This window comes from Lotus japonicus, chromosome 2 (genome assembly GCF_012489685.1).
Source record: "Lotus japonicus ecotype B-129 chromosome 2, LjGifu_v1.2".
In the NCBI taxonomy this organism is placed as follows: domain Eukaryota; kingdom Viridiplantae; phylum Streptophyta; class Magnoliopsida; order Fabales; family Fabaceae; genus Lotus; species Lotus japonicus.
Window position 1 is genome coordinate 76,975,354 of NC_080042.1, and position 24,368 is coordinate 76,999,721.

Genomic DNA, 24,368 nt, shown 5'->3' on the forward strand with positions numbered 1-24,368 from the left:
TGTACCCAAAACCAGATAAGAGCAACATTAAACAAATTGGTAAATTTTGGACCTATATTGTTTAATAGCTTTGTGTAGAATTCAAAATCAATCAAACCATCAATTGTTTGATTGAAAGTATTACAAAATAGATCAATTTTAGAAAGTTCTTCACAGATAAGAAAATATTTGATATTTTATTACATCACTTTACTTCAATGTATAACATATGCTTTTTAAAATATACATAAATGTTTACATTAGGTAACACATCTATAAATGCCTGAACTATGTAAATTTGGTACACAAGAATACATGATCATGAAGCTAATATTACATCACTCAAAAGTTGGACTGGTTAATTTTTTATTTCATGAAGCAAGTTTAAAAGTTTACCTAATAATATCACACATCTACTTGGGCTATCCTCTGTTTTTGTACATGAAGAAAATCAATGAAACTGGATGATTATTTCAGCTATATGTACATCAAGTTCAGGGCTGAAAAGCAAGATGAATATGGACCAGAACCATGTCCTAGGCTGCTAAAGCTTACACTACACATTACACAGCCTTCTCATACAAAGCAAGAAAAACTAAAAGATGTATCTGGAAAACAGAGCAGTAACTAAAATTCAATTCATGAATGTATCTACAAAAGAAAGAAAGAATTCATCAAACAAACTTGTGTTTTATTTCAACTTCACATCAGTAGTAGCACACTTCTTCAACTTCAATGCCATATCTAGAGTAAACCAGGTGCACAGAATGATCACATATGTGGATTTTTCTGCAAGGCATAAAACAAAACAAAATTGATGATTAGTAATTCTTGATTGATATACATAGATACATTTCCAAGTTTATATATGCAGATTGCAGACAATATGATTCAATTTCAATCGGAAATTAATAAAGAAAAAGAACACAAAGGAATTGAACGCAATGAAAGAGATCGATCGATGAACACAAAGGAACTACCAATTTGAGTGCGAGGTAGAGTAGTCCGCCGATAACCCCAACGGCCAGAACTCGCTTGCTCCGGACAATAACCACCAGCTGGAGGTGGTGGATCTCGTGGTGGTACACGGCGGACTGGCCACTGCTGTTGTTCTTGTTGTGGCTGACGAGGGCCCTGCCCCGGCGGTGGTTTTTGTTGTGGCTTACCAGAGCTGGACGCTGCTCGTCCCCGGCGAGGAGACTCTGACGACGGACCCGATGTTGAACTTGAACCTTGCAGCGGGCGGAAGGCGGACGCTCGTCGTCCCGGGGGAAGAGACACTGTCAACGGGCCCGGTGTTGAACTTGAACCTTGCAGCAGATGAGAGGTGGACGCTCGTAGTCTCAGGGGAGGAGACTGTCGTCGTTGTTGCTCCGGCGAATGAGACTCTGTTTCCTGATGCTCCGGCCGACGGGACTCTGGTGGTGAGCGTTCCAACTGAGAAGATTCTGCCGGTGGTTGTTGCGATGAACCAGCATTCTCATTCAGTGCTTGCGATGTTGGTTGTTGCGACGGCCCTGGAGACTCTGACAGTGATTGTTCCGACTGAAGAGGATCTAGCGGTGGTGGTTGCTGCGGCGGATCATCAGAAGTCTCAGACAGTGGTTGCTCCAGCGAAAGAGGATCTTGCGGTGGTTGTTGCGACGGATCAGGAGACGCCGTCGCTGATTCTTCCGACGTAGGAGAAGAGAGTGTTTGACGAAAACACCCCCTTAACACTCTTCTAATCTCCTCCTTACCCTTAATATACGTTGAGCATGCTTATTATAGTAACAGAAATCGAGTGAATCACCATTTTGGTCCCTAAGAAAGTAGGCGCCGGTCATAGTAGTCCCTAAAAATCATTAATGGTGAAAAAAATCCCTGAAAGTGTTGACGTCGGTCATAGTAGTCCCTATCTATGTTTGGTCGTTAGTCCCTAGGACGGAAAAGTGACCCGGTCACTTAAATTGACACATGGCTGATCCACGTGGCAGCCATGTAATATATAATAATAATAAATATTAAAAAAAAAAACTCTAACCCTAAATTACTCTTCATCATCTCATCAACACCACACCAGAACCAACATGAATCAGCACCACCATCTCCCTTCGCCGTCAAGCTCGATCATTCCACCATCGCTTCCCCTCCATCCAGATCGCACCACCACCGTATCTCCCCTCCTCCTGGATCACGCCGCGCAGCCACTACCTCTCCCTGGCCTAACAACGAGTCATCCTCCTCCCTCCACCACGTCTACCTCGCCAAGTTACTCCACCTCTACAACTTTTCCTCCGGCGACAATGCAGTGGCGGAGACCCATCGGCGCTGAACCCACGGATCTGCCTGCTGAACCGGGTCGGGAAGTGGGGTTGGGCGAAGGTGTTGTTGGGTTTGGTGAATTTGCATGGAGGAGGAGGAGGATGGTGAAGTGGGGTTGGGTTCCAGATCTGGGAGTGGGGGTCGATTTGAGGTTGTGGGTTGCGGTGGGGAGAGGGTGAGGTTCGGTGGGGGGTGGCTCATTTGTGTATTGCATCAATCATCCCTTTTTACTCACAACCTTTTCTAACAAAAATAATTTCTGGGCAGAACGATGTCTCCTCCGTGCTGGGTTTCATGGGCAGAGGTGAACGGCGTCGGTGAATGCTCCTCTCCCTTTCATCTTCCCGGTTGACTGTGATGGTCCTTCCGTTTGTCTTTCCCATTGAAAAGTCTGCAAGATCTGCAAGATGGGCGTGGGTGAGTGGTGGTGGTGTTGTGGTGGAGGGGTTGTGGCTTGGGCGGTGGGGTGGTGGCAGTGGTGGTTGGGTGGGGGGCAGTGCTGAGATTGTGAAAGGTTGAAGATGTTGAAGGTCTGCTCCTCCTTTCTTTGGATCTGGTTGAAGGTTCATGTTGCTGGGAAGAAAGAAAGAAAGAGGATAGATTCAGGATAATAATTACTTGATATTTTTTTTATAGTTTTTTTTAGGTTTTTTTTAAATATTTTTAATTGATTTTTTTCAACCTTAGGGACTAAATTGATAATGTCGGGGACCAAATTGAAACCCACATGGCACATAACTTGACACATGAGTATTTTCCGTCCCAGGGACTAACGGTCAAACATAGATAGGGACTACTATGACCGACGTCAACACTTTCAGGGATTTTTTTCACCATTAATGATTTCTAGGGACTACTATGACCGGCGCCTACTTTCTTAGGGACCAAAATGGTGATTCACTCAACAGAAATCTGTTAGAGACTTAACCGCGCTTGAAAACTAACTAAACTAACACTAACGGCTACTAGTTAGTTTTGTTTAGTTATACTACAATCAGAGGCGGATTGAGCGCCTGGCCACCTAGGGCAAATGTCCAAGCTCTAGCCAAAATTTTTTTTTTCTTTGGACCACATCATCTTTTGGGCCCCAAAAAAAAAATAAAAAAGGGCAAAATTTAAAGGTTGGGGTAAAATTGAGGACTATTTTATAACAACAAATTTCCTACTCAAATTTTGCTCAGGTTTCACAAAATTTCTGGGTCCGCCTCTGACTACAATGATTAGGTAAAATAACGACTAATTAACCATAGGTAATTTATCAGGTAATAGACATCAACTGTGCAAAAGTGAAGCAATATGGTAGATGCTATAACTTGAAACTAACAATTTTGAGTTTTGTACTAACAATTTTCAACTAATTATAAAAGTTAAAAATAAGCAATACTATAAAATGTTGATTCTTTTGCAGATTTTTTTTATAGGAAATTTATTTCAATTATCACAAATGTCAGCATAGGATCCATCCTTCAACCTTATAAATATTATAATTGTTCTTGTGCTCCTAGAAGAGGGCTTGATTTCATCCATTATGATACATAGGGAGAGCTTTCGGGCGGTGCTCAACTTAGTCACTCTTGTCAGATTTACCATGTCCCATGGATCACGCATGAAGCTTCAACCATTGTCGTGAACTGTGATCGTAGTTCCGTTGACTTTTAAGGACTTTCGTCCTATAAGTTTGTGCAACGTATTGTATAGACTTATTACAAAGGTTATGGTGAGAAGGTTGTAGCCTCTTATGCAGGATCTTGTTGGCCCTCTCCATAGTAGTTTCATTCCTGGACGAGGAACAATGGATAATGCTATTATTTTGCAGGAGATTGTCCATCACATGAACCAGCGTAGAAACAGATGTAAGAATGTGATCTTTAAGCTGGACTTGGAGAAAGGATATGACCAGGTAAGCTGGCCTTTCCTGAAGGAAACTCTCTTGTTCTTCGGGCTCCCACCACTTACTGTGGACCTTATTATGTTTTGTGTGACGTCTTCGTCTTTGTCGCTGCTTTGGAACCTCGTTTTATAATAATTCAAAACGGCTTAAATAGAAATCCTAATTGAAACAAAAATAACAGAAAATCCTAAAAGATCTTAAACTCAATTAGAAAGTAAATAAAAATAACAAATCCTAACAAATGGGGTTGTCTAAATGACCCATGGTGAAATTTGGGTTAAATAACCCATGGTCTAGGTGGACCAATCACATTGAAGATAAATTGGTTGAATTTCTTATATTTTATTTATTAATTTATTTAGGGTTAAATTGTTTTTAGTCCCTAACTTATACACACAAATATAAAATAGTACCTAAAAAAACACAAAAGTTTTAGTCCTTGAATTTTTTTATTTAATCTAAAATGGTCCTTATAATGTCATAAAGCGTACGTGACAATTTCGGTCCCTCCAAAATTTCTTCCATCAAATTTAGTCATTCTTCCTTCATAATCATTTCAAAACCCACAAATATATATCGAAATCCATAAATTCATCCAATAAAGAGGAAGAATATGAAACACATCAAATTCGATTTTATTTCCTTCGTAAGTAACTGTTGAACTGTTGAAGTATATATCTCATGCTCAAAACATGAGAAGATTTGATTTTATAGAGATCTACAGGAAGCAAAGCAAACATGAATTCACGAAACATAAAAATCAATTACCAAATTCATTATTCTATATTACAATTTTAAGAACACAACAACATGAAAACCAAGTGAGCTAAGAATCCCATGGCTGCTGCGTTCTGAGTTTTGGGTGAGATATAAATTTTTAGGTTTTGAAATAACTATGAGAAGAGAAGGACTAAACTATGGTTGGATGTACTCATTGACAGGTTCACATGCATCTCTTAATGTGAATAATTTTTTCTCTGATGTTCTTCAAGTTTCTTGCCTAGGACTTTAGTAGAAGCTTCATAAATTCAATTGGGATTAAATGCTTATCTTTATCTTGCTCGGAGAAGGGGTCGAATCATTTTGAATTCTTATTCTAATAATAAAAACAATAAAGTTGGATGATTCATATTCTTTGCTATCTTTTCTTATAAGTTTTGATTTTGCTTAACCTTTTCCAATATTTAAACTTATTTTTCTGTTTTCCTTAACAGAGCCAATGGTATAATAAAGAACCAATGGTTGCGGCAACATGATGCACTCTAAGATTTTTCTTCTTTATTTCTGTAACTTCTTTTTTCCATCCATCAAATTAAAATGTTGAGCCTTTTTAGAAACCTTAGAAAAGATGAAGAGGCATGTTGGAGCACCTTCTACTTTGTCTGCTCATAGAATTAAAATGGAGGTGCATAAGTTTCTTAAGACACTACAGAGATCCTTTTCAAATACATATAGCATTTTCGGCCTAATGATTCCCTTCATCAAATGTCAGTGTTGATAGTTTTGCATATTGCATTCATTGCAGGATACAAGCTTAAGCAAGGGTGTAAAAGAAAAACAAAAACTTTCAAAAGAAAAATCAAGCTCATCATTCTCTTCATGATGACATTACTTACTTAATTGTTCTCTTTCTAACTATGCTCATCTTTTTATGATTATGAGATGGTTATCTGAAAAGTTCATTCACTTATCTAGAACTGTATTGTGGTTTTGATGACTTAATTTAGTTGAAGTGGAATATTCAATGCACAGTCATTTGTGTTAAAGATCTTCATGTTAAACCAATCCAATTTTACGGTTTGATAAGTGAGTATAAAAGCAGTGACCCCTTTTGAAATCCTTTGGATAAATGACTCATAAACAACATGCATAGCAAGGAGAATCAATAAAGTGAACACTTTAACTCATCAGACTAGATTTATAGTTTTTTTTATAAGCAAGCCAGATTTATAGTTGTGTTTATAATTTCTTTAAATAACTTCAGATTGATTCCCTATCATTAAACATAGTGCAGATTTTGAAGTTCTTTTCTAATTGTCCATAGCAATGTTTGTTGAACTTGGATACCTGCAAATGCAAAAAGAAAGGAAAGTATATGAAGTCGTTGTTGAAGCACGGTTTTTAGGAAAAGCAAGGTCCTCACTGTTGAGTGATCTAAGTGGAATTTTATATATCAACTCATCTAAAACAAGCATATGAACGGCTTTTGTAGTTGTGATAATCAGTTCTATTATTAGGTCATCAATGTTACTTCAACTCGATCTCTGCATTTGACTATTAAATTGTTATATAAAAAATAAATTCAATAATACAACATTTAGTTAAAAAATGATAAAAACCCAAAATAAATAAAACAATTGCGCTTATGCAAAATAAAAAACAAAGGATCGGGACGCTATTTCAGCAGTGGAATGACCCCCCCCCCCCCCGTCCTTTGTTTATGCATCTCTGTATTTAGACGCAATTAGCTAGTTTCTCTTTTCTGTTACTTTTCCTCTTGTAACAAAAAAAAAAATTCATCACGAAAAAATGTACAAATTTGAATTTTTTGTATCTAAAATTAGTTTTTTTTCTTAATGCATAAATTAAACTTCAATAAATATAACAAAATAACACAAATTTTAAAGGTTTCATACAAACAACAAAAATGTATGTCTCGTGCATCACATAGTTCACACTCATGTTGAACAATGAATCTTCTTCTCATTTTGTAACCTAAGATTATTTAAGTGATGATATTTTGCATAGATAAAGACTTCTAATGCAACATAGTGATTTATTTTTTGATATGCAGATGTTAGTTGTTCGTTGTTAATAAATTGGTTCTTTCATCAGGGTTTGAACTTTGAACCCTTACCCTTCACCCTTCAATACCCTTCATTTTACTTAGCTCACCAAGTGAGCTATGAGTACATTTTTAATCAAAACTCATAAAAAAAAAAGGACAAAAACCACAAATAAATAAAATAATTGTGCTTCTAGGAAATAAAAGTAAGTACATTTATCGCAGAAAAAACTTACACATTTATATTCACTAATATCTAAAATTTATTCTTTTTCTTTCAATTCATAAGTTTTCTTTCTATAAACATAAAAAAAAAGAACACACATAAAAAAAATGAATATCCCCGTGCATCGCACGGGTCAAAGAACTAGTATATATATAAAAGGTTACAATTACATATATTTAAATAACACAATAAGTTTTGTTTAAGAAAAACATTACATGATAAAAAGCTCTTACTAAGAGGAATACTTTACATGATTCGTGTTAAACCTTAAATATAACTCCATTAGTTTTTTTATATTTTTTTCAAATATATTTATATATCTATAAATATTACTCCGTGCATGGCACGGATATAAAACTTGTTATAGTATGAAAGAAAAAATTTATGAAGAAAGACATAGAATGAGGGGGTGACACTTGTCAGAGTTGCCACTTTTTGGTTTCGAAAATAATATATAGTATAAGATTAGTTAAGAATTTACAAGATATTAAGTAACGAGTAATTTTTTTTTCACATTAGAAATATAAATTACATCTTCCAAAGATTGATTATGGGATCTTCCCCTCCCAAACACATATGTCTCAATACTCTTACCACTTGAGCTATCCCTTAAAGACACTAACCCTTATTAAAACTACCCAATTTAATATTTTTTTAATGTAAAATGAATTTTGAAAATTCACAATTTAACTAAGTTTTTATTAAAGTGTGAATTAAGTGTGTAAAATTTCAAAAAAAAATTACAATTATTGTATACATCATCAAACAATTTAAATTTAATGGTTTTGGCGCGTGGTGACTCCTTCTGGTGTAGATTGTGGCGTGGTGGCTCTTTCAACCAACGACACCACCCCTAACTTCCCCTCCCGGAGTTGCCCTCTCACTCCTCTGCCCCCCCCCCCCACCTTGAAAGGTTGCTCTCTGTTTCCTGTGGCTTTGATCTCATGGTTGTGAGCAAGGGTTTTTGTGTTGGCGTTCGATCGAAATTCCTGCGCAGGTTTGGAGATCTTTTTGTGGGTTGCAGCATACAGAGGTGACTTGGAGGCTTTGTTGCTGATTGCTATGTTTGGTTCTTTTTGTTAGGATTATGGTTGTTTGGTCTGCACGGCTGGGGTAAGTCTTTGTTTTGGTAGGTTTTGGGTGGCTTGATAGGATCTCGCTTCAGTTGATCCTTGTTGTTTTTTCATTTTCAAATGAAGGTTTTTTTCCAGTGGTGTTAGGTGCTCATTTTTAGGGGTTTTGGTGTTGATTGATGAAAGGATATTTAATGAAGAGGTTTTCCTCCACTAACTACTATCAAATCCCTTTCAAGACTCAATCTTAGTATAGTATCGAGTTTTGTCGCCTCCACAGGAATTGTGTCGCTACGTATTAATCTCACTAGCTAGATATTAGATGAGCGATTTAAGAAGTGAAATATGGTTTTGTTTAAATAAAAGAGAAAATATATTTAAAGCGATAAAAGAAGTTCACAGAGGCAAACAAAGAAGAAAACATATTTGAAAAATGAGTTCACTTGATTTACAACTTATTCTCAACAAATATACTTTTATAATATGAAGTTAACATTTAAGATGCCGATAAGATCTATTCACCCACTAATTTCTTAGCTAAGCGAATCTACTCATTAAGAACCTAGTCTTAATCTCTTAAGCCCTAGTGATAATAAAAGAAGCATTATAGCACATACCTACTCAATAAGACATTACTAAGCTCTGTTCCTGACCTAAGAAGTTCATGTCCTAGTGGATAGAATCTCTGCCTGTCACTCAAAAAATCCTAATAGTTCCTACTAGATATTCCTATCCTAGAGAGGTAAGTATCCCGACTTGTCACTCGGTATAGATCTCTTTCCCAACTCATGATATTCATACCTAAGAGAAAATGTCTCCTATTGTCACCTATAAAACCTCAACCCTACCTAAGACATGTCTTTTTTAAGATGACTGATGCACGGGTGGTTTCTCTCATTAACTAAATTCACACCAACTTCTCAATTGTCAAGCAAATCCTAAAAATCATCACATTGGCAAAAAATACATGAACGTGCAAAGAGAATTATTAAACCTAAGACATAGGTGTTTTTTCTTTTTTTATGAACTAAGTCTACATTAACTCATATCAATTTCTCAATATATTTATGAATTAATATAGGCTCTTTAAATCACCAATTAACCAATTGAAGCATTAAGCATAGAGAGAAACGCCAAATAATGGAAACACATACTTATAATTGCATAAAGATATATTGAATAAGAGTAAAATCAAACTACATCATCCCAAATACCAAAATAGAGTCAAAACATAAAAATAGGTAAAGAGAAAAACAACACCTAAGATAGAAGGAGTCATGGACGTCCGGAGAAGCTGTCACCTTCCTCCATGGTCTTGACATCGGCCCTCAAGGGCCTAGCCTTCCTCCCCACCAAGAAAGTGCCTCCAAGAGTCTCCCAAGAGTTTATTAGGTTTAGGAGAAAAGAAAAGATGAAAAAAATCCCAAAAAATAGGTCAAAAACTCAATTTATAGTGATTTTCGTGTTCTCGACGTTTTTTATCCTATCTGATGCAGAAAATTATCATGCGCGGTCAGGTGCACCTCAAGCTGGTGCACTCTCACAAATATGGAGCGTTGGATGCTAATCTGGTAAATCTGGTGTTGCAGATGGGTGACGGTCCACCTTAATATCATGTGCGAAAAGCAGGGAGCAAAAACCCACGTGTTTGTCTTTTTTGCCGCAAGAATGATTTGGCGCGGTCCCGTGCACTGTAAGCCATAGTCGCGCGAAATCTAACGCGTTAAAGTCCAGTGAGTTGACAAGATGATAAGTGTCAATTTTACCTAATTCGATGAGCAACTTAGGAACTTATCCTTTTGAATTCATGAGAAATATTGATCAAATCCTACTTCTTTTGATTATAACTTATTGATAGGTGAACATTAGGCTAGAATGAGCCAAAGTTTGATTTTAATCTCAACTTTTACTGTAGGATTGAAGATTCAAGGAAAAGAGCAAGTTTTTGGCAAGAAAAAGGAGTTTGAAGGTGTACTGGGCACCCATCGGCCTGCAGAGGCCGCCCAGCGCTCAAGGCGGTGCCAGAAACCTTCCCCTGAAGTAATCTGGCCGCTCAGCGCCCATAACAGGCCGCCCAGCGCCCTGTACTGCGTTTTTTCAATATAAAAAGCTTCTTTTAAGAATCTGGAAAGGAACTTGATTAGAACTTGGACCCAACTCAAAGAAACACTTGAGAGACAAGGAGAGAGGCTTAGGAGGCTAGAGAAGAAGCTCCGGAGGTCGGATTCGGCGGTGAGACATCGCGACGGTTTCGGTTCTTCTCATTCTTCTTCTCTATTTGTAAAGCTATCCATGAAAATGAATAGTTAATCTCTCTTTTGTTGGGATTTGATGTAGTTGTATGATACTTATGCTCTCTATGTGATTCTTTTCAATATAAAGCATGTTTTTAGTTGTTGATTTAGTGATTTTCTCTTGATCTTCGTGCTATATCTTAGATTGATCACCTAGGGTATTTTGTTTGATTCGACTTGTGAGCGAAAGCTACAACGTTTCGAGTCCGAACTAGTGTTAATCACCTAATAATCCTAATTGCTAGACATAGAGTTAGGTTTGTTAGTCACTTAAACACCTAAACTTCATGATAACTATCTTTCCTAATCATGTGAGACATCAATGTTTAGGATTAGATAGTTATTGTTATCCTCTCATGCGAGACATCGATGAAGTAGGTTGAACTGGTGTAGATGAATCATATGCTTGAACATGTTATGTATTTGAATCACTAGAATGCAAAAAGGTCAAACAATGAAGTCTAATCCCAACAATTCCTTATACCTGTTGTTTCTCAATTAGTATATTTTCTTTTCATTTATTTGCATGTTCTTAAACAAACAATCAAACTATTGTGCAACCATCATTTAAGCTTGACAACTATTGGACGGCATAAGTATTACACCTCTCTGTGGATTCGACAAAACCCTTTACTATACTACAATTGAGTCTTGAGAGATTCAAATGTAGGGTGGTAAAAAAATCTTTCAACACAAGAGCAGGTACAAGGTAAACTCACGCGATCGCGCCGTACACGATCACAGACTCAGAATTTATAATTAAATTCCATACTTTCTTCGGGAGATCCCTTTATAATTTTCAGTCCCAAGAAAATCAAAAATTAATAATTCATAGAAACTGAAAAAAAAAATATTACACTCTATTAAAATATGATTCAATAGTTGTCTGTTTTCCTTTAAAGTTCAAGTATTTGGAGTTCATCTCTAACTTTTCTTATTGCATCCAATAGCTCAGGTGTTGTATTTTTTGTATTGTCTCATAAAGTTGCCTTTTTGTTTGGTATGTATAGTATAATTACTTAAAAACTCTTTAAATTGATAATTATTAATTTATCGACAAATTAATAACTCTCTAAATTAATAAATTTCTCCGGTACTGACGTTATTAATTTAAAGAGTTTCTACTGTACTTGGTTGGGGTTTTTCTAGCTCGTTTTCATTGGTTTGATTATTGTATTTTTTTATAGGCAAATGTTAGTGGTTAGTTGTTAGTAAGTTACAAAATCTCTTTAAATTTTCCTTTCAGGATTCGAACCTGGACCTTCCCCTCCCCAACCATTTATGTCCCTAACTCTTACCACTTAAGCTAACCCTCGGGACATTTGATTATTGTACTTAATACCTATATTGAGAGAGATTATTTCTCCAATTTTTGATATATTTTTTCTTTAAAATAATTCAAATTTAGTGGATATAATATACACTTTGGATACATACCTACAAATTTCTAATCTAACCCAAATTTTATATGCACAATAAGCATGATAACGTCATATAGTTTAATGGTTAGATTTTTTTGGAAACATAAAAAACTAAATATCTCATAGATAAAATTTAAATATCTTCAACAAAACAGAGTAATAATGTTATCAGAGAAACGCATTCTGTCTGGATAGAACAAACCATGAAAATGACTATAACATGGAGATAGGTTCGAAACAAAACATATAGAGCCTGAATAAGAAATCTAATGTGAAAATCCTAATAGCTCCATCAGTAACCAGCAGTTTACTCTTCTTCAATAACGGATTCGGCACCCTTCTTGTTGTGCTTCCTCGCGTACCTCTGGTTCGTCAGAAACTTAGGATCCATCCCTTTGGTGGAAGTGTGGCGGTGCCTCTTGGGCTTCTTGATGTCGTTCTTGTGTGCCTTGTAGGACTGGTTGTGAGCGGTGTGATTCTTCGACTTGGCCATCTCTTCAAGATCTGGTTGAGGAGCTAGGGTTTTGGGCGCAACCTTAATGGTTAGATTTATCAAATTCATATTATATAAAAATTTATTAAGCGAGTAACTATCATCGTACTACTTTAAGAGTAAGTAGATCTCTCATCATTTTTTTGGTTACTCAAGATTTGCCCCTAACCCGGAGCAGTTTGTAGGTTAGGATCACAATAGGTGAATATATTTCTCTCAATAAATCTTTCTCATATATACTGCTTAGCGATTAAACCATGGACTAAAAATGCTTAAACAACTCAGTTATTTACTAACCGTGTTGGGTTTTTGGGTTTTGTTCGTTCTCTTCACATATAAATATTTATGAATAATTTGTGTATCACATTTTAAATGCATTTAAAATTTTGAAGTGTTTTAATTAAAATTAATTTACAAAAATTAAAATTGAATGTTTTTTGAGAGTTGTAAGATTAACTATAAAATTGAACGTTGAAGTGTGTTGTCTTGATTTGTTTAGCGTGTCACGATGCCCTGCCCACAAATCACCTTTGTTCTTGTCGTGGCATGGACGCGACTGGGATCGGTGTTGCGTGCTCTGCAGAGGTGGAAACGGTGATGCATTGCCTCCGGAACTGCCCTCGAGCCAGACACATCTAGTCTCTTTTCAGGTTTGACGTGATTTTTCGAATCCAGGATCTACGTGAGTGGCTTCATTCAGTTCTTGCCTCATCCTCGCCCATCACCTGGACAATGCTGTGGTGGATATGGAGGTCCAGGAACCTTGTTAACTTCGAGAACCAGCTCCTCTCGGATCAAGCACTTGTTGTGCAGGTTACAACTTTGGCATCAGATATTGGGCGCGCATTCCCAACCTCTGGTTCCGCGATGGGTGTGCAACGATGGGTGAAGTGAGCTCCCTCTCTTCTTGATTCTATGGTGGTGAATGTTGATGGAAGTGTTCAAGGAATGCCTCGCCGGGGTGGATTTGGGGGCAGCATCAGAACTTTCACAAGCGAGTGGATCGCGGGAGTGTATGGAGCCCTCCCTGATCCTGATATTTTGCAATTGGAGTTGCTGGGAATTTTCCATGGTTTGACTCTTGCGTGGGACCGCGATTATCGAATTGTGGAGTGTCAGTCGGATTCGCAGCATGCTATGGAGTTAGTACTCTCTGATCCTCGCTGTCGTCATGTTTATGCGTCACTGATTTGAGACATAAAGGACTTGCTGCAGCGCGCTTGGAGGATAGAGCTGAACCATACTTTGCGGGAAGGAAATGTCTGTGCAGATTTCCTAACCAAGATGGGTGCGAATCAGGATGATAAACTAGTGTTACTCGAGTCCCCTCCATCAGGGTTGGGTAGTTTACTTATCGCTAATGCTCTTGGAGTTTCGTATGTAAGGCCTTAGTGCCTGTTTTCTGTTTTTTTGTTGTTTCTTTGGCTTTGTAATATCTACCGTACACAAAAAAAAACTAAAAAAATTATTATCATGATTATCTACTAACTACTAGAAAGAAAAAGAAAAAAGAAAAACAAATTAAATAAAATTCAAAGTTTGAATATGTGAGTTCAAAACAAAAAGTTTGAATATGTGTGAAGGTAATATATATCATGGGCATAATAGGCATTATAACATTTTTTTACAACCTATTGTTGCTTTCAGTTATATAAGTGGGGACTCACAACTCTTTTCTCTCCGCTAGCGTCGCTCACGTCACATCACTAGTCTTGTCAAACACTAACTAACAAGATCCACAAACTATGCAAGAACCAGCATGTGTTATTAAGTGTGAATCATAACAACTTTCAACAAACTTGACTCCATTGTTTAAGGGATTTAGTTAGAGAAGGGCGTTCTATTTCCAATTTTCTCTGATGACGATAAAAATCATTTGCTATATTATCATTGAATCTTTTAGGGATTTGAAAGTAAATTGATAAAAGATCTTTCAGCAGTAGTATCACCAGTATTACCTCTGTCGCCGCCACCACGAACAGTGATGTCCACTACCACCATTGAAGATTTCCCTCGTCTACCCGCTCGTCTCCTCACCGTCCAAGAGGAATCCGAGCGTCGACTTTCAGTTCCACCGTCCGACGTTGACGGTCGTCGCAGTGGAGCTTCTTGGGCTTCTTTGGTATCTATCATTTCATCCATACTGATCATCGTTATTTGTGTGATAAATATTGTACTCCATTTGACAGGTGTGATTTAGTGGTGCGATTTAGTGTTGCATCCATGCTTTGGGCACATGGAACGTAGGTGGAATAACTTGAGGCTATCAGTTTCAAAACAAATAGCCCGGAAACCAAATCAATTGCAAGCAACATAGACCACCGCAACGCCAAAGCCTCAGCTAGAACTGATGAAGAAACCATCACAGGAAAGGTCGTTGTTGTAGCAAGCACCATTCCATCCTCATCCCGAACAACCATCCCTAAACCCGCATCAGCATCTGGTTTGAAAAAAGCGTCGAAATTCAATTTTACAATCCCCGTCACAGGCCACTTCCACGTCAAACCAGCAATGATAGTCGTTGTAGGAGCTGGAACCGTAGGCGGCATCACCCAGCCAAGGCTCAAGGAGTGCTGCTTCGCATGGTTGTGGGCTTCCCACAGGCATAACAACCTGTTTTCCACTGAGCAATTCCTTCCAAAACATTTACCGAAGAGAACAGCTCCAGCCAAAGAGAAACAGAGAGGCCAAACCAAAAGCATCTGCTTGCTGGATAGTGAAGCATCATATGGTCCCAGAGGCGGACTTAGATGGTGATGATGGGGTTCATTGGAACCCCTTGGAAGAAAAAAAAGTACACTTACCCCCTATATAAATTTTACCCCTCTATATAATTTTTTTTTAACCCCTGAAAATTTTAAATTGTACTAGTAGTTTAAATTTTGCACATATTTGCACCAAACTTAAACTCACTTACCCCACTCTCTTAGACACGCGTGTGTATCAGTGTCTTTATTGCAAGAAGTGTGTTTGTTAGTACTGGGTAGTCACGACGTCAAACCCATAACATTACAACAAAGCATCATTATCGTGTTGAGTTATTTTATACCGTGATAGAGAAGAGTTTAATTGAAGGTTGGTTTACTCAACTGTCATGGTTCTCTTCCAAAGTGTGTTTTTCAATTGGTATTAGTTATTGCTTAAAAGATAAGGGTGGGAGAGGTGGGTAATATAAGCTTTGGGTTCAAAAATTAATCAGTCATTTGATCCTTAAATAAATATTGATTGTCCACTAATTTAGTGACTAACCTATGTGTTTCCTCTGGAAGTTTATTTAGCATCATTTTCATTTATTTCCAATGTATAATTCTATTGATTCTTTAACAATTTCTGATAAAAAGCTTCAAATTAGAGAGAGAGAGGAGGGAAAATTATAATCCAGTTGACTTATCAACATTCACTTCCAAAGCTTTGTACTCCCGGTTTTATGCCACACACATGAATGCTCCATGAGTGTAGCATATCTCATATGTTATATAAACACAGGTTAGTGAGATTGTTTGACGAGGAAAAGAAGTAGGAACAAACTTCTACCAGAGCTAGAATCAGTTGCTTTCTTGATCTAGGTTTGTCCTTCCTCGACCTTTCACATTTTTTCTGTGAATTTAATTTGCATTATAAATTCATTATTGATTTGGGTTCGTGGAAAGTTCATGAGTTCTAAGTGAAAGCAACATAATCTCCTAGGATGAGAACTAACTAAAGAAAGAAGAAAAAATAAAAGGCAAATTTTAAGCTATTCTAGGAATGATCAAATTTGAGAGCCAGTAAAAACAACTAAGCGTCATTGTGACAAGCAAGAGACATAAGGTGCAGTAGAAAAAGCTAAAACTAAGATATGGCCATCAAAATCAGAACTGATATAACAGTTTGCCTTCTTAAGAGACTCAATATCGTGTTTGGTGTTGGCAGTATATTTTCATGTTGTAAAGTTCCTACATTTATGTCTTGGACCCCCCACCCTAATTGACCCTTCTTGGTAGGTTCTCATTTTAACTTCTTGGGTTGCATAATGTATTGAACTTTTGAATTTATACTTTTCTATAATTGGGGATTTCTATATCTCCTTATGCACAATGTTATATCAAATATTGAGAAGAAAATTGATCAAAAAGTGACTGAGCTACAAAATAGGCAAGTAACTGCACTTCAGTTAGAGGATAAAGTGAGATCTTAAAATGATTTGATGTCTGCCATAGACCAATGTGTGTAGTGTGTGATTCTGTGTCTTTAGAGAAGTAAATATGTATTATATTTTTATAAATGAGAAGTGGCAATGTTTCTGAAACTTAATGGTGTATTGCAGAAATTGAAGCTCTAATGCATGAACTTGATGAGGAAGAGATGCAAATGGATGAATTATCAAAGAGGACTATAGAAGTTGAAAGAATCCACTCCTTGAGATGTTGATGCTGCTAAACCTGTTGAAAATGGCTCATGACAAACTGCAGTTGTTAAACGTGATGAAAATATTATACAGATATATAATAGTTGGTTGGTTGTCTCATACAACTATTGGTAGATAGGGATAATGAGTAATAGCTTTAGTGTGATGGTGTTAGATGATTATACGTGAGGGGATTTGATAAAGGGATATTTGAAGGTAGGTGATCATGAAAAGGCTACATCTTCTCATTTGATACTGTACTGAAAAACAAAAGACTTTGACTTTATATTCATGCTGTGAATAATATTGTTATAAGTTTTCTGGCTGCAAGTACTTTTAAAGTTGGTCTCTTTATTCTCAAGATCGTTATTGATAATATAATTTGGTTTTAGAGTAGTGTAATCTAATTTGTTTGTCATCAGCTACCTTGATGTTTCATTTAAATTTTTACCATGTGATATTCATTTGGTTATTCCATTCACTTAAATGGTTTTCACAAGGTTCAGTCCCTATTGTTAGTCTTGTATTAGTTTTGGCAGGACATTGGAAACACTTGGTCTGATTATTGAGTTGTGGTTTGCTTAATATACCAAATTGTGTTTTGATTTTTTCTACCTGGATGATCAATTTAATTTCTAATTGTGTATTGAAAATGTGTTATTAAAATCAAACATTTTACCTGAACTGTATTTTTTTATATGTATTTTTTTTCATAATCCCATAAAAAAGTATAAAAAAATGGTAAATGTATTTGTAATAGAAAATAAAAATGTTTTTTTTATTATTTAAGCTATAATATATTTATAGTTCTTTCAAATACATTTGCAAAATAATTTTTCATCTATTTATTTTATTAGAGCTAAAGATGAGAAAATATCTTATATAGGAGATATTTCTGTACATGTTGAGAGGGGTTGATTCTCAACACTATATCTATCTATATATATATATATATATATATATATATACACCCATGCAGACGTGCCCTCAACCTAATGGTTTTGGGCGCAACTTGCGTTCAAAGACTCGATGGTTCACGGGATTCTGCAATTCACACCAAGTATCGCATTTCGCTACGTTCAGATCTGCACCGACGACCGCTCCGCCCGGGCTCACGCCCTGGGTTTTGCAGCGACCGCCGCACCCTCCTACTCATCGAGGCTTGGCCCTTGCCCCGACGACCGGGTCTAGTTGATTCGGCAGGTGAGTTGATGTCGTTTAGGGTTTAGGATTTAGGGTTTAAGGTTTAGGATTAGGGTTTAGGGTTGAGATTTTTATAAATTCACTAAACAAATAGGAATATATCTTATTATTTTTCTAAAATAATTTAGAAAAATCTCAAATATGTGGATAATAAATTGTTCCCTAAATTTATGATTCAAAATTGTGAACAAGTTCCTTGAAGACAAAGACCATGTGGTCAAACTGCGAATTGTTGGTTAATCAATTTGTGTATAAATATTTTCTTTTAGTTTCAAATATCTCCATCACAGTCTAATATGTTATTACATTTCAGTCAACTTTTCATCTTTTACGGTAAAAATTGCGCCAAAGTGCAAGTCGATAGGGGGCAATATTATGTCTTAGTAAATACATCATCGTATCTATCTATATCTATCTATCTATCTATCTATCTATCTATCTATACATCATTATGTCTTAGCTAATGAATGAAAAATTAAAATAAGTACATGATAGTGATAGTAGCTTCTTGGTTTTAATTGAATATGTTTTGTTTATTTTTATTTTTGCAATTCCAAGGATCAAGTCTCAAATCTAAATGCTAACCTGACAGTTGTAAGGTTTTGGATTCTCTGATTCTGCATGCTTGGTAGAATGAGTAGGAAATTAAGGTGGTGAATCTTTTCTTGGAGTCTTAAATTGATGTCACAACCAGCCATATTTTTCAACAGTGTGATTCAAGTGGATCATCTTATCCAAACTAAAGACATGTTCTCAGGAACGAACAAAGTAGGAGAAACGAAGAAGATAAATGGGAGTGGATCATGCTTCTTTTTACTTTTTTTTCACCTTTTCTATTTATTTCCTCTTTCACTCCCATTCCATGTTATGTTTTTTTTTTTTGCCTTCTTTAGAGTTTTTTGTTTTTCAGCCCCTATGCATTCCCAAGACTATTCACAAGTACAATGATTATAAGGATGTTGGTTTTCCTATTTACTGATTATATGAATAAGAATTATGTGACCAGAGAGAGAATACTGGAACAAATAAATGCTAAAATGAGTGAGAATTATGCTAATAAGAATTATGTTGGTTTTCACATTAGTCAAGTAAGCTTTATCTCTTTTTCTTCTTATGTATTTGTCTTTGTTCTACTACTACATGCAAAATTATTAACTTTGCAGATTTTGAGTAAATCCTAATATTTTGATTATGATTACTTCCTAACTGCACATAGTTTGGGTTTGTGACTGAAGACACTGATTTAAATAGATATATGTGCTGTCATGCTCCCACTACATGCAAGTACAAGGCTGGAAAAAACTGATGAGTACTTACTTCATTTGGTGAGTTTTATTTCCACTTGGTGGCTCTTTCACATATTTTGTGGATTTACAGAAGTTTCTATTTAATTCAATTAGCCAACCGATGGTCACAACATCCTTACTATTTGGCTGAACTTTTTTTTTTTTGCAGTGTTTGTGCTGCTATACTCCCTACTTCGACCAGCTGTTGACATAGCATAAATATTTCTTTGGCTCATAATGACCCTTTTTCACTTAATCTTTTTATTTTATTCTGAGGTTACCATTTACAACAATTTTCTCTTTCGTAACTCCTTTTGTTTCTGTTTTTCTACAACCTGGAAGAGGGTTTAGTAAATAGTATTTGTGAAGAGGAAAGGTGACAATATTTAGAAGTGGTCATTTATGTATTTATGGCATAATCTAGACCCATTTGATTGCATACTAGACCCATTTGAAGACAAGTTACAAGTAATTCTGATCTCATGTTAGACAGCTCCAAATCCACATTGACTAATTTTATTATCCAAACTGAAGTTGCTTTGCTTATTTCATTGATGATGTATTGTTCATGACTATGAGCAGCCTCACTTAAGGAGCTTACAATGATAGATAATCTCATTTAGCTCAACTTCTTAATTATTTTCCTGTTGCATAAAATATCAGAGCAAATCAACAACTTTCTCCTTTCTGTTTTTCTTTTAATCTTTCCTCTGCATACACTCTTCAAATTTCACTGCCATATGATGGTTAAATGGTCAAGTTCTCAGTTAATGTTTTGGAAGTTAATAGTGTAACCTCTAAAATCTTTGAACTGAGTCTCATTGTTGATTGAACTTCATGGTTGTTTCTCTTATTTGGAGTTTTTGGCTTGATGATTTGATTTGTGTCAATTTGGCTTTTTTTTTTAAATTCTGGGTGAGGTTGGATTAACTCCTCCCGAGTAAGTATTTGACAATTATACTACTTGCAGGTGCATTTGTTGGATGTTCATTTTAAGGCAATACTGTCATGAAAACTGACTTAGGGAAGGATGACAACTGACTCTGGCGGTACTGTTCATTCTTTGGGTTATTATTCTATTAAATGTGTGGTTACTCTTGATATTTGTTTTTCTTATTCATAAGCTACAAGAATGGATTTGTGAGGCATGATCTCTGCGAAGATGATAAATCTTTACCAGCCCATGGAAATAAGAATGTCCTCAAAGGCTCTGAGCTCTTTGGCAAATCCAACTCAGTTAAAAAAATATCATTTATAAGTTGTTGTGGCCAGCTTCTTTTAGGAGTCGTGACCAAGCTGAGTGATTCAATTTATACAATGGGTAGCCAAAATCAAAATACTTGGGCTTTCCTTTGTTTTTTGTCAAGGAGAAAACAAATGACTATTTCAGATATATGTACATGAAGTTCAGGGCTGAGAAGCAGGGTGGATATGGATATGGATACAATTCAATGAAGCAGAACCATGTCATGGGCTGTTAGAGCTACACACTACAAGGGGTCATGCGAGAACCAAGGGCTCTAACCTTAGAAATAACAGCATTAAATATCAAATTGGTAGAAAGAATGAGCATAGTAGCTCTCAAACTTAACCATTTAGTAGAAGTTATAAGTGTAATAAATTGTACCCAAAACCAGATAAGAGCAACATTAATCAAATTGGTAACTTTTAGACCTATGTTGTTTAATAGCTTTATGTAGAGTTTAAATTTCAAAATCAACCAAACCATCTATTGTATCTGGAAAACAGAACAGTAACTAAAATTCATGAAATGAATGTATCTACAAAAGAAAGAAAGAATTCATTAAACAAACTTGTGCTTTATTTCAACTTCACAGCAATAGTAGCACACTTCTAGAAGCAAGTTTCCAAGTAGTTTTTATTCAAACCCATATCTAGAACGAATCTTCACAGTAGAATGATCACAAATCTGGATCAGTGTTAATCACTTGACCAGATCCTCTTGCATCTTGGTCATTGTTGGCATACTCTTGATGCCATATTACGAAACTTAATCCAGGAAATGAAGAAGGGAAAAGAGAAGAAATAGGCACCCTCAGATGTGATCAATCAGCACGCAACTATTTTCCAACTACGCCAACAACAGACAAATATTAAAACTCTTTCCAAATTAAAGAACGAAAATCTTATTCAACATAGCATAATATAAATATTGCACGTGAAAAAGAGAAATTGAGGCAAGTGCTAGCGTGCTCTATCCAAAGTAAATATTGCACATAGTGGAATGGGCATTTTCATCTATTCAAGGTTGGAGAAAAGAAACTGCGACACACACACTTGCATCAAGTTATGTCTAAAAACATTATTATGAAAATCAACTTTATAAACCGAATTCGTCAGCAACCGAACACAAACGCGAACTATTTAGTAATTTTTTTGTAATGGGGCCGAGTACAATGATTTTGAGCTGGATCAGTGATAACCACTTGACCAGATCCTTCTACCTCTTTGTCATTGTTGACATTCTTCACCATCTTGATAGCGGAGTCGCGATGCCAAAACCTTATGTCGATACTCTTGATACCATATTATGAAACTCAATTCAGGAAATGAAGGAGGGAAAAGAGAAGGAATGTTTATTAAATTCAACAACTAACTATTACAATGTGCTCTCGTCACTATATACTAGTTAACTACTAAGGTAAAATTATCTGTGGTATCCAGCTAAAAAATATAAAACATAACAGAATATAATTACTACTAATTAAACTAACTAGTTCTAGTCTTAGCCTCTTAGGAGAGTCCTCTGATCAACTGTATCTCCTACGAGTAGTGGTGATATTGGCGGATCACAAGATGGATATTACTATTTACTACTAATTAACTACGATTGAGCCTCTGCATAGCTTTTAGTTTTGGAGTTTTATAGCAACTTACTAAAACTTATGGGTTTTTTTTATCAATTTCAAAAACAAACAAAGAAGTTGTTGGTGTTATTGTTGAATGGACTATCTAAAATTGTGCCCAATGGCCGCAAGCAAAACATAGCCCAAAGTTCACAAGCAGAGGATCGGAGGCACTTCATTCTTGCCTAAGAATTTTGACCCAAAAATGATAAAAAAGAAAAGAAGAAAAGCAGAACCATGTCATGGGCTGCTAGTGCTAGAGCTACACACTACAAGGGCTCATGCAAGAACCAAGTTCATACAAGGGCTCTAATGCTGAATTAATTTCCCTTACCTTAGAAAGAGCTGCATTAAATATCAAATTGGTAGAAAGAATGAGCATATAGTAGAAGTTATAAGTGTAAAAAATTGTAGCCAAAACCAGATAAGAGCAACATTAATCAAATTAGTGATCATGAAGCTAGTATTACATCACTAAAAAGTTGGAGTGGTAAATTTTTGATTCCATTATGTCATGAAGCAAGTTTAAAAGTTCTACTTGGGCTAAAAAGCAAGATGAATATGGATACAATACAATGAACCAGAACCATGTCCTTGGCTGTTACACATTACATTACACAGCCTTTCACATACAAAGCAAGAAAAACAAAAAGATGTATCTGGAAAACAGAGCAGTAACTAAAATTCATGAATTGAATGAATGTATCTACAAAAGAAAGAAAGAAAGAATTCATCAAACAAACTTGTGCTTTATTTCAACTTCACAGCAGTAGTAGCACACTTCTTCAACTTCAATGTCATATCTAGAGTAAACCAGCTGCACAGGATGATCACATATGTGGATTTTTCTGCAATGCATAAAACAAAAAGAAATTGATGATTAGTAATTCTTATACGAACATCGATCGATCTTGATTGATATACATAGATACATACATTTCAAAGTTTATATATGCAGATTGCAGACAATTATATGAATCAATTTCAAACAGAAATTAATCAAAGAAAATCATGTGGATTAAGGAAATTAAGAAAATGAACACAAAGAAACAGATCGATGATGGCACCTAATCGTTATATTATACCCCTCCAATTGAGAAGGTAGAGGACTGCTAAGCCGAGTGCCACAAGGAGGAAGCACCAGCAAAACCCATTTGCTTGGTGCTGCTCCGGACGAGGTGGATCTTGTGGTGGTAGACTGCGGACCCAAGCAGAAGGTGGGTAGTTTACTCTAACGGATTCCGCGAAGGCATCCCTGATCGAGGTGTTTAATGCTCTGATCGGTGGTTCGCGTCCTTCAGCCGTATCCGTCGGTTGACGGCGGACCGGCAACTGCTGTTGTACTTGTTGTGGCTGACGAGAGGCGGGCGCTGTTCGTCCCCAGCGAGGAAACTCCGACGACGGGACCAGTCTTGATTCTTGCAGCGTATGAGTGGCGGACGGGCCCGATGTTGAACTTGAACCTTGCAGCAGATGAGAGGTGGACGCTCGTCGTCTCAGTCGTCGTTGTTGCTTAAGTTTATTATAGGTGCTGTTTAAAGCTCTGTCAAACTAGATCATACAAGTTATTTCCACATGCAACCAAATTATAAGAAAAAACTAGATTATACAATGAGTAGCCAAAATCAAAATACTTTGGCTTTCCTTTGATTTTTTCAAGGAGAAAAAAATGACTCTTTCTGATATGTGTATATTAAGTTCAGGGCTGAAAAGTGGGAAGGATATGGATACAATACAGTGAACCAGAACCATGTCATGGGCTAGCGGTTAGAGCTACACTACAATACTCTTGTTCATGCAAGAACCAAGTTCATGCAAGGGCTCTAATGCTGATTTAATTTCCCAAACCTTAGATAGAACAGCATTAAATATCAAATTGGTAGAAAGAATGAGCATAATTGCTCCCAAACTTAACCATTTAGTAGAAGTTATAAGTGTAAAAAATTGTACCCAAAACCAGATAAGAGCAACATTCATCAAATTGGTAACTTTTAGACCTATATTGTTTAATAGCTTTGTGTAGAATTCAAAATCAATCAAACCATCAATTGTTTGATTGAAAGTACTACAAAATAGATCAATTTTTAAAAATTCATCACAGATAAAAAAATATTTGATATTCTATTAAATCACTTTACTTCAATGTATAGCATGCTTTT

The 24,368-nt window shown here is 36.2% G+C and overlaps 1 protein-coding gene and 1 pseudogene across 1 annotated transcript; both read right to left on the reverse strand.

Annotated features, from left to right (window-relative positions):
• Nucleotides 1–430: 430 nt before the first annotated feature.
• Nucleotides 431–15,168, reverse strand: LOC130737056 (uncharacterized). The gene is made up of 3 exons (XM_057588826.1): nucleotides 14,724–15,168; nucleotides 960–1,739; nucleotides 431–768 (listed from the first exon to the last, which is right to left on the reverse strand). The coding sequence occupies exons 1-3, from the start codon at nucleotides 15,166–15,168 to the stop codon at nucleotides 671–673; spliced, it is 1,323 nt and encodes a 440-aa protein (XP_057444809.1). The 3' UTR covers nucleotides 431–670.
• A 2,652-nt stretch (nucleotides 15,169–17,820) lies between these two features.
• On the reverse strand, nucleotides 17,821–17,935 carry LOC130741480 (5.8S ribosomal RNA; annotated as a pseudogene).
• Nucleotides 17,936–24,368: the final 6,433 nt, after the last annotated feature.

Coding starts and splice junctions, on each gene's coding strand:
- LOC130737056 (XM_057588826.1), bottom strand. CDS start 15,168: ATGCTTTTGGTTTGGCCTCTCTGTTTCTCTTTGGCTGGAGCTGTTCTC. Junction 1,740..14,723: donor TTTGAAACTGATAGCCTCAA/GTTATTCCACCT, acceptor TACTATAATAAG/CATGCTCAACGTATATTAAG. Junction 769..959: donor TCTACCTCGCACTCAAATTG/GTAGTTCCTTTG, acceptor TATGCCTTGCAG/AAAAATCCACATATGTGATC.